Genomic DNA, 11,630 nt, shown 5'->3' with positions numbered 1-11,630 from the left:
GCAGTTTTGACAATAAGTATTAAGCACGTTTGTGTTAGCTGCCTCTCCCCCAAACATATTTGACATAATTTGTAAGCCTATGTTAAAACTATAACAGAAAAGCTAATTTGAGTAAGCATCTTCAAGCACCATGAGACCAGGAATGGTGGGAGATAGTAGTTGCAAAGTATTGTTTGTCTATACCAATCAACAATCCGCCAATACAGTACTTGTGAAAATTGTGTTTGTAAAACATGAAAAGGAAAAAGAAGTATCCAAAATAATTCCGAAATGAAAGAGTTCAACGGAAAAAGTTGGCCAATTTTATTTTCCGCTACCTCTCAGGTGTTCCCAAAAGAATCGGCCCTTTCACCATGGTACCATGCTTACCCGTTGCTGGAATGTCGAGTGAACGTTTTCTGAATCTGGTAATCCTATTCGGCAATTTCATGCTACCATACTTCTACTGTTTTTAGTGAAATGGTTAAGGTTGTCTTTTTATTTTTCACCACCACCCATATCTTCATTATTCTGATCGGCAAGCAATAAGTCCTCTCCAAGCACAGGTAACACATCTTTGTTAAATTCCCTCCCATCATCTGACCAATATCCTTTTTCTTGCCCATCCCTCATTGCAAAATCATCGTACTCCTCATCGGACTTTGTTGACTCTTCATCAACCGACCCTTCTATCTGTTGTTCATACGTTGAATTGGGTTAATAAATGAGGTAACGTTGACACAGATACATTGATAAATCTTTCAGCGAGACAATTCAAGCCGAAGCATGAAACTTATTGTTACCTGTTCATCATTCTTTTCATTATCTGCATCACTAAGATCGTCACCTGTATCTGATTCAGAAGGGTCATGAGGCTCCTTCGCTGTCAGGTTCGTCATTATTCAGTTTTAGTTTACATCCAAATATAGAAGAAAAAAATATGTTCCTTTCAGGCCAAAAAAAATAATACACAAGTTAAAGAGGAATATAACTGGAGAACCATGTAGTGGTGCTGCTGCTTCTTTATGGAATAGAAGTGGAGAACCATGTAGTGGTACTGCAATCAATCAATCGGATATGGCTAACATCCCTGATTTCAATCCTGGAATTAAATGCAACTGTGCTTACAATAACAGAACTATTTGCCACATAACTAAACTGAGAGTATATGCGATAAACATGAGAGGCATAATCCCGAAAGAGCTTGTCAGTTTGAATTTTCTCACCTTCCTGAAATTGGATCAGAATTACTTAATAGGTCCCATACCTGCATTCCTCGGCAATTTGACTTCGTTAGAAACACTATTACTTGATATTAATGCACTATCCGAACCAGTACCAAAGGAGCTTGGAAGCCTTACGAATCTAAAACTATTGGTTATTGGGTCAAATAACCTGTCTGGATCACTACCACCTGAGCTTGGGTCTTTATTCAATCTTGAGCAGCTCTAAATCGAAGATCTACATCAACAGTGCATGGGTTAGTGGATATATTCCTTCGACTTCTTCTAATCTAGTGAACATGAGAATCATGCGGGCATTAGACAATGCCGTCAGTGGCACAGTACCTGATTTCATTGAAAATTGGACGAAAGTTACCTCTCTTGCAGCCAACAAACCATGGTCCTTCATTAATCATGCATGCTTGTTTTCGGAGACCCCCAAGGTACCAATACCTCTACATCGAACATAAAGAGCTTTTGTAAGAACTCGATGGGCCAATTTGCGGGATAAGAAGTACGAACACATCTATGGTCTGAAAAGGTATGGTTTGGACAATAGGTTGGTGTAGCATGTATATTTAGCAGGAGAAAAAACATTTACTACATCAATGCAAATAATGGGGAAGAAAAGATAGAAACAACCGACTCACCAACTGGAGTTGAAATGAAACAACTAAGATTCCGAAAGCTGATGGACACCTGGATTAGTGCAAGAGTAAATAATTAGTAAACCCAAAGTTACTTTCAAATAAGTCTTACTTTAAGTTTGCTTAAGTCAACTATTTATACATATGACATATCAAGACTGCGGAAAATCATTTTTTTTCTAATGCGAGAGCTGATGTTATTTTATTTAAACTCTCTAGCATTCTTTTGATTATATTACACTATTAATACAGGGGTCTGAGCTTGAAAACAGAACGTGGGTATCATTTCCACAAAGCCAAATCGAAAAACAAATATTTCTGAAAGCAAATGCACACAAGTTGCATCAAAACATTATCAGACTGCGTGGTTGGAGGACAAAAAGCAATCGGGCATGCAAAGTACAAAGTAAGGCAGCTTATGTTTGGTTGTGAATAATTTTCCCCGAGCTATTTAGTAGACAACTAAGGACTGCACTAAATCACTCATGAGCTCTCTCTCCCTCTCTATCTATGTGTTTTATACTCTAACTACTAATGTTGATTCAGATAAGTAATATGACCCCATGACAGGCAATAATCCCCGAAATAGTAACCCTGAACTAACAATTAGAATGAGCCAACCCAAAAAAGCATGAACCAAACCATAAAATTTATTTATAGCTTTCATGTTATCTCGTTATTCTTGCCTTATTCGTGGGCCAACATGTAACTAAACCATTAAATTTTCTGTTGTATTTCATAATACTATAAGAAATTCATGCAAAACATAACCGAACCATCCCAAAAAAATTACATAGAAGAACTATAAAATCACACTTGAAGACGATAAGACATCACTTACTATTTGGTTGAAAAAGTGTAAAAATTTGTTTATATGCATAGCTTTCATGTTATCTCGTTATTCTTCCCTTAATTGTGGCCTACCATGTATATTAAAATAGTTTTTCTGTTGTATATGAGAATAGAAAACTTCGTTTTCTGATTCAGTTAGGTTCTCTCATAAACGATCAACTATAGTTTCTGACCTATCGAGTTTATATTTGCGAGTTTCAGCATTTAACTGTCTATGTCTTTGTGTATATAAAATTTCAGGATGAGTACATGATTAGGAAAAAGAACAGCAATAAGATCATCTGGTAGTCAAGGAGGTTCTTGGAGCAAATAAGTAGAGCATAGAAGAAGCTCCCACTTACTAATTATCTAATCAGAATCAGTAACCAAAACTTTGTGAGGCATTTAATCAAACCAAAACAACAGCAACATAAACCAAGACAGAAATTAGATTCTAAAGTGTTTTAGGAGCATTTAGTTACCTTACTTTACAAATCGACTTGCTTGCTCTAATCCCCCTTTTTTTCCAACGTAATCTTGGTACCCCTATCCTATCCTACTGAGAGTAAAATTTTACTCTCTAAATAAAATGATATTTTTCGGTATAAGAATCGGTAAAAATGTAGTTGAATATACCCGGTATTTGCTTGCTCCAAGATCAGACAAAACTTCTTTAGTGAGCTCAGCAAGGAAACGCCCTGAAATGTTTGTTTGCAAAACACAATCATATCGCAGTCGTGCGAAAGCAAAATGCAGTAGATGCGTGAACCAAAAAAGATAAAGAAATACTCTTAACAACGATTATTTTTGTCTAAGTAAATGCTCCACCAAACTGCACATGAAGTGTGAAATCTAATGATAAGGAAAAATACTAATTTTCACAATTGTGATCCTTAGATTTTCCTGTTTATAGTGATTGGTCGGAACCACTAAGTAGTAGACAGTGGAGTACGACCAAGAAGGAAACTACAAACTGTACTTTCATCAAAGACGCACCCCCATTGCGGAACTACTAACTAATATAATTTGTGATCTTGTACATGCTTATGTGAAAGAATTTATGCAGTATAAGAGTTCTATAATCTTCACAAATGTAAACACTAAAGGAATTGAAAGGAAAACATAACTAAACCATCCCAAAAAAATAACATAGAAGAACTATAAAATCACAAATGAAGACGATAAGACATCACTTACTATTTGGTTGAAAAGGCGTTAAAATTTGTTTATATGCAGACATTTCACCAAACATGTAGTGTGCAGAAAATTCCCATAGACAATCCACTAACTTCTTCCAATTTTTTTTGAATCCGATTACCATGAAACATTGCTACAAACACGAGTAAGAAGGATGAAAAAAACTACACCCACACAAAGGTGATGAAATCAAATAAAGAGAAGCATCTGTTACAAAATGAAACCCTAATCGCTTGATGGGTTCTGGTTTAAATGAATTGGTTTCCTTAGAACTGGCGTGTATTCCTAAATTAGGTCCTTTTCTCTCTAATTGAACTCCCTGGTTCATGATGATATCTTCTTCTGTTTGAACAAAGTAGACAAATTGAAAGAACATAACTGTTTGAACAAAGTAGACAAATTGAAAGAACATAACAAAATGATAAAAAATAAATGAAACCCTAATCAAATAAAGAGAAGCATACAAAATGAAACCCTAATCAAGCATTCAAGCATCTGTTACAAAATGATTTGACAAGAAAGAAGCATCTGTTACAAAATCAATGATTTGGTAAGAAAGAAGCAAAAAGAACAAAACTGACCTTGCCTGCGATTTTTGGGAGAAATTCTGATGTCAAATTCTGGAGCCTATCGATTTTTGGGAGAAATTTGAGAGAAATTATGGAGAGAAATGAGAAGATGGACGGCGGAGGGATGTGTCTGTCCGTCATGAGATGCGGAAAAATGCAATGCTACAGGGTGGGATGAGTCACTCAATCCGGCGGTGGATGAGAGTGCCGACGTGGATGGGACGACCGGATTTATCCGGGTGTTTGTCCTAGTCAGCACCCATCCACCTGTTTTATTATATAGACTAGGCATAACCCGTGCCTCCGGCACGGACACTTCCTTCAAACAGTTTACGCATTCATATAATGTATTGTACCCATACATGTCACGATAAAAATCACATTTCAAATATATTGAGTAGGGTGTGACTTGTGAGGATTAGAATTCTCTTAACACATAAGTTCCAAAAATTTAAGTAAATATTTAACTATTTCATTCTCTCATTCATTTTCCTCCAAATTCTATGTAATAAAACAATAAGAAATCCATTCACAACTAACCTCAAAATTACAACAATTGATTGAAGAAAAATTATTTAATTTTTTTTCCTTCCTCAATTCATATTAATATCGATATTTGCACTATATTTCATTGTTTTTTAACATGTGATTTCCTTGGCACACCTACAAAAACAAACAACATTATTATGGTCCATGACAGAGTTGTTCTCTTAATGTCTTAATGTTATTATCACTAATGTTTCCATTAAGAACATCAAAACCACACTATCAACAACTCATTATGTCTTTCAACAAAAAAAAAAAAAAAAAAAAAAAAAAAAAAAAAAAAAACAACTCATTATGTTTTGCAAAAAGAAAAAACAACTCATTATGTTAATAACCAACTCGGATCCAAGTTTCTGTTTATCTTGAATCTACGCCTAGACAATTTCTTGAGTTTTGCAGTCTCTATTTGGAAAATGGTACTGGATAGCATATCTCAATGAATATTTTAGTTCACTTGGTCTTCCCATCAGTCAAAAACAGAAATTGATCAAAAACCTCTCAAGCATTAAACTAAGAAACGCTTAATACTAATCAATGGTCACTTAGGAAATCTCTCCCAAGTAGGCTCCAATTGTTTGTACTTCGGGTCACAAGGAATCACGATTTTTGGATAATCCACCTTGAGCACATAAAATGCTACATGAACATATCAGAACAGAGATTTTTTTTTTTTTTTTTTCTGAATCTTGACAAACAACTGAAGACACTCTATTTAGTTGACCAAATTGGTAAAACCAAATACTTTCATTTTTATTATACTTCTCCCTCAACTCCTGCCAAAAGCAAAAGGACTGCAAGTAAATTCAATAAAATAAAATCACCTACACATATTTTTTTGAAAGAAATGGTCATCACCAAAGAACCAATAAGTTCAACTTATTCACTTTGCACAGTAAAAGAATTCAAGGAAGATGACAATAAGTTACCAACTTATACCACATACCAGCATTTGTCCTTGGATGGATAAATTTGTCAACGAATCGACCTAGATCATGCTCGATAGAGAAACAAGCTCGCTTAACAGTAGATACATGAAAAATTATATATATCAAAATTGGACCTGCGAAAATCATTTCTAAAAGGAGTAGGTTTTAAGAGTGAAAGAATTTTAACTCAAATAAGCGATGAAGAGTTTTCCGTGAGAACCTTTTCTCTTAATTGCTTAGTTTGGGGTAGAGGGAGCGGCTAGAGGTACTGACTTTTCAGAATGGAGGTCTGCTATTCTGATAGCTAAGGTTCTTCTCAATTTAAAACATACTCTTTGGATCTCAGTAAGATCAAAAACCCCAATAACAAAGAAAATGAAGCAAAATAAACCCATTTATCTCAAATCTAGTTCTGAAAACATGGAATTTGGTATGGGTTTCCCGCAAAATTAAGTACCTGAGAGCAAGGTTGGTTCTTGCTAGCAATTTCAGCCACAAAATTCCTGCAACAAATAACAATTTCAGCAAAATTAAGTACCTGAGAGCAAGGTTAGTTCTTGCTAGCAATTTCAGCAATAAAAATTGCATTCCTTTTCCTGAAGAAAAACTAAGTTTCAGGTTAAACCCTCGATAAAAAGAAAATAAGATATATAAATTCATGGAACGAAAATTAGCGTAAATTAGATATAAGGGTTTCAAAAATTTAACCTGATATGATAGTACTTTTTAAGTCATATTAATAATATGACTTAAAGCTCTTCGATTTTGACCAATTTCAGTTGTTAATTTCCACCTCCAACTCTTCCTTCAAAATTTAAAAGAAAAAAAAATAGAATTTCAGAAAAAATATAGATTAAAAAGAAAAGGGGAAGATCCAAATTACCTTGAAAAAATATGGTAAAGAAGGATTATTTTTGTCTGATCTACTACCCATTTTGAGAAATTTTATAATCTGGACTTAGAGATTTCAAAATCTCAGCAGAAGAATCCAAGAGATGGAAGAAAGAAGAACGATCAAAACCCTTTATTGGATTAATCGAGAAGAAAAATTATAATCCCAAACCCAGTTGAAGAAAATCAAACAAAAAAAATACCTTCACTCTACAAAAGATCAAGCCTTCTAACAAAAAAGTCAAAGTTCCAATAGGTAAATCAGAAATTATCATTATGAAACTCAACCCAAGGGAACAATGATCTCTTAAAAGACAAATGAGGAAGAAGATGAGAACAAAAACGATAGGTTTATCTAGAGAGATAATATGGGATAGATGAAGAAATTAAAGAAGCTAGAAACCGCTCAAAGAAATTGAAGAGCCATGCAAGTGTAAATGAAAGAAGGTGGAGAGTTAGGTTCTTCTCAAGCTTTGGATCAAATAATAGAGGGTCAAGATTCAGAAGGGTGTCTAGACGACTTGCATGATTAATAGGGTTTGTCCTTGTCAGCACAAGGTGTCACGTTGGCAAATTTTTTTCTCAATCAGCTTGTCCTAGTCACAACTTTTGTGTTTTGTTATATAGATATTATCGAGAAAGAGCAAAAAAGAAGGAAAAAAAACTAAAACGATAGAAGATATCAGCGTTTCACTGGATCACGAATAGATCACTTGGGTATGGAAAACAAAGGCTTTCACTTGTCTTATCTTCTTCCTCAAACCTGAAAACCATTCTGGTTTAGGTTGATTGCCTACTTGCCATATTAGAAGAAATTGAGAACAAGTAGATGCACTTCCTCTTCTTCCCACTTTAAGATTCAAAATAAGAGAACAAAGATCATTTTCTCCTCACCAAATCAACATAATATGCTACAAACAACGAAACATCACCGAAAACAAGAAATTAAGCCGAAGACAATTTTGTGTTAGTCTTGGACATGATAATAATCTTTTAGGCTTTGGGTTCGTGATTGGAACTTTTTAGGATTGGGTTTATTGTGCAACCCCCGCAAAAGCTATGCAACCCCGTGCAAACTAAGTACTACAAAATATGATCGAGTGTGTGCAACCTTCACTTGTGCAAACTTGTGGAAACCTTACGAGGGGACTTCAGCAATATTGTTGGATCCTTCTTGGCAGAAGAAATTTTGGTCTGGGAAGTTTTGACCAACTTCCTTGTTTCATTTGCAATAGATTTCAAGATGAACTTGAACTTGTAAGAAGATCATCAGAAGTTTTAAGATACTACAGAGCCTGCACTTTGAAGTCAAAGGCGCTTGGGGTGTATATAACCATACATGGATGCCTTTACGACTTCCATTGGGACGAAGACTACGCAACCTTGGTCTGTTTGGAGGCTTGAATGGGCTCGACAACCACAACGTTAGACATATCTCTCGCATATAACATCTCCTACAGAAATATTTAATGGTTGATCTGGTGTGACTTGTTCGTGTTATTTAGCAACACTATATTGATATGTGTTTAAATTGTAAATTGTGTAGTTTTGATCCATTTCTGAAAAATTAAAAGCCCAAACGAGCCCCCTATGGGAACACACTCCTCTCAAAACACAAACTCCCACTTTTTATATTGAGTTAGAGATGATTTTAGTTACAAAATTGGTTCAAATCAAAGGGGCTGAACACTTTCTCCTTTTCTTCTTTTTCGATTCGTTAGTGCTCAAAAATAAAAACTAAGAACCTTATTTTTCTCCATAAGTTTGATTCTAGAATCTTTAAAATTGAGTTGTAAGCCTTCTCTAGATTGGTGAGTGGACAAATCTAAATTGGATAATATCGGTAGTTTTTGTTTGGATTTTTGGTTGAAATCAGTTGAAATTTCATATGGAAGGGTCGTACATAAGTATCGAGTTTTGCAATTCATATGGAAGGGTCGATACTTAGTTTTGCGAAAAGGGCATGACCTTTCGTTGTTTTGCGAAGGGGTCGTGGGCTAGTATTGACCAGTTTCTCCCATCTGTGCTTAGTCTCTATCTCTATCCCCGGCTCCCTCACTTTCTCCCTCTTTCATCCTCCCTCGCTTTATCTCTACCTCTTACTCACCTCTTACTCTCCCACTCTATTTGTTTGTTCAGTTGCCTTAAAAGTGATTTTCATATTCAAACTCCTAATTTGATTTCATATCTTGCAAAAGGTATATGAAAAAGTCAACACTTCGGGTAGTTGGATATGAAATCAAAAATTCAAATCTCATATCCTTATGAGTGATAAGGAGCTGCAATAAACAATGGCCAATTTTATCAAATACACCACTAAGAGAGGGAGAGAGATTACAAACTTGTAAAGCAAAAGATCCATCTTTAAGCCAAAGAGAATATGAACTACAACAACAAAAGACTAGAGATCGTAATCTATCTATCTATCTAAGAGGAAACCCCATCACATCTTCTTCTTCAAATAGTTAGTAAATCAAAAGACAACTTTTCTTTTCATATATCAATTTTTGTTTTAACATTCATGATTTTCAATCCACATAAAACTCTACTTTTTATTAGAGAAGATTCGATAATCAGTCACCATTTTCAACACCCAAACCATACAAAACACCTGAATATTTCTCAGTTGATCCACCAAAATAAGCTTCTTTGAGTCTTCTGAATGTACATGAAGTCAATAAACTATCTGAACCAGCTTGATGACAAATCCCAATTCTCTCAACTTCAAGCAATTCAGCTAACTTGTTCAATCCACCATGAAGACTATTACAGAATTTCATCAAATGTTTTATATCGTAAACTGTTGGAAAAAACATTTTGATCAAATTAAAAAACCCAACTTGAGTATCTGGTAAACTTTTTCTAGTTAAAAGTTTCAACAAATACCCAAAATCATATCCACTGTGAAATGTTACCCAATGAACATTTTCATTCAATACAATACCAGATGACATTAATAGTTCACCAAACTGATGAACATCAATACCCATTTCATTATTCTTCTCAAAATCAATACCACTTTCTCTCAACAATTCTATCGAATCATTCGCAAATACATCATCAATCACATTGAATTCCCTGAAATTGAATTGCCAAACACAGTATTTATCTGTTCCACAAGTTGGCAAATTTCCTTCTTCATCTGAAAAAGTTAGCCCTAATTGGATCAACTTCAACATATCAACGTTTGCTTTTAGGGTTTGGTAATGATACTCTGAACTTGTTTTGAAATTCCCAATTGGACGAAGAACAATTCCTGGGAATTCTGTATCCATCGCTACATAAGGATAGTCATCAACGATTTCTCGAATCAAATTGAATTCACTTTCTAAGTTATGACACCAAACATCTCTGATTTCAATTAAATCGCCTTTAGCTAGAATCGACATCCTCAAACCAGATAAGCAAATCTGGAACCTTCAAACACGTAACTAGTCGTATTTCACGTAGATCTGGAAAAACCCTAACCCAAATTAATCTCTAAATAAAATGAAAAAAAAAAAAAACCCTAAATGAACAAACTTTAAGAGAAATAAAGATATAAATTTGAGGAAAGAAGAAGAATAAGATTAGATAGAGAACTGACCTGAAATTTAATTGTGAAATCACTCCCGAAACACCGGGTTTGATTCACATAATTATCAACTCCCAATTACTTACTGAATTTTTGTTTCGTTGAGAAAGGGGGAAAATATCCAGATGAGTGCGCGAGATGATTTCTAGGGTTTCTTTCTGTATATAACAATCTCTTCTTGCGGTATAGCCCCTACCACTTTTGAGATATAGTTGAGATGGTCCTTTTCTTATTCTGACTTGAAATTAAGCCCTTGGTTTCTTTTTTTTTTTTTTTTTTCAAAATGAAGATTTGATACCTACATCATGGTTTTAAATTGTATACATAGATATAACGAATGATAGAATACGTACTTAAACTACCATGAGAAATAGGACAATTTTCATTTTCTTTTTGCGTAAGAAATGAAATTTGTCTCGGAGTCCAAATTGACTTCAGTTAGATTTATTGTCCACTCGTGAAATTCGATCGTCTGAGTGGTTTATTAGAGTTGATTTTGGGGTTTGACTTAAAAGCCACGATCAATTCTTTACAAACATCGACCTGTAGCTAGGTCTACAAGTTATGATCAACTCAATTCTCATAAGAGGGTTACAAAATTTAATTGGCCATTGTGTTGGTATCAGATTTTTGCTAGGAATTTAGCTATAACCATATTTCATGTTTTTTGAGGGATAAAACATAGTCAAAATCAATAGGCAGACAAATAGTTAGATTTGTCTCCTCAATCCCTTAAATTTCGACCTGAAGTTTGTGCAAAATATGAAAGAGCTATTTATTTTTCAAGTTGGTGTAAAAAGTAGTTCAAACCAAACTAAGTGTGAACTAGAACCCTTCACAAAAAAGTGTGAACTAGATAGTCCCACATTGAAAACTAGAGAGAGAATTCTTTTTGCTTGTAATAACTTGTCCATGCATCTTAGGGTATTAAATTGAGGAATGATACAGTGTTTTAAGTGGTTTTCACCATGCAAGTTGGGCACACTAGGTGTGGGTGTTCAGGGTGCTTTAGCGTACTCTGCATTTTGCACATGTTGCCGGAAACGATTGGAGCACTTTTCTTTTCGAATTTGAGATCTAATATGACGGTGGAGCGGATTAGGAGCACTCAACGCCTTAATGATCTAAGGTGGTTAGGAGTTGGACAGACGCGACAGTTGAAGATTCAACCTTCCAAATCTGGGTGCCTAGTCACACATGATTGTCAAGAAGGCGTACACTAGGAGACATTCTAAGACATTCTGGGT

General features: G+C 34.9%; 1 protein-coding gene and 1 pseudogene across 2 annotated transcripts; both read right to left on the bottom strand.

The window, feature by feature from the left end:
• Nucleotides 1–159: 159 nt before the first annotated feature.
• LOC147539905 (uncharacterized) lies at nt 160–4,553 on the bottom strand. Its single transcript, XM_086640995.1, has 9 exons — nt 4,459–4,553; nt 3,878–4,010; nt 3,317–3,378; nt 3,163–3,236; nt 1,853–1,901; nt 1,579–1,657; nt 972–1,440; nt 783–862; nt 160–672 (listed from the first exon to the last, which is right to left on the bottom strand). Exons 2-7 carry the CDS (start codon nt 3,999–4,001, stop codon nt 1,412–1,414), a joined length of 417 nt encoding a protein of 138 aa, XP_086497121.1. The 5' UTR covers nt 4,002–4,010; nt 4,459–4,553; the 3' UTR covers nt 160–672; nt 783–862; nt 972–1,411.
• A 4,601-nt stretch (nt 4,554–9,154) lies between these two features.
• LOC147539904 (putative CCR4-associated factor 1 homolog 7 pseudogene) lies at nt 9,155–10,675 on the bottom strand (annotated as a pseudogene). Its single transcript, XR_015226165.1, has 2 exons — nt 10,396–10,675; nt 9,155–10,261 (listed from the first exon to the last, which is right to left on the bottom strand). The product of XR_015226165.1 is annotated as a putative CCR4-associated factor 1 homolog 7 pseudogene (transcript).
• Between the last annotated feature and the right edge of the window lie 955 nt (nt 10,676–11,630).

The sequence above is a fragment of the Eschscholzia californica genome, unplaced genomic scaffold (genome assembly GCF_041429995.1).
Source record: "Eschscholzia californica isolate CP2 unplaced genomic scaffold, dmEscCali1.0.p SCAF_5, whole genome shotgun sequence".
NCBI lineage: Eukaryota > Viridiplantae > Streptophyta > Magnoliopsida > Ranunculales > Papaveraceae > Eschscholzia > Eschscholzia californica.
This window is presented reverse-complemented; position numbering and strand designations above follow the sequence as displayed.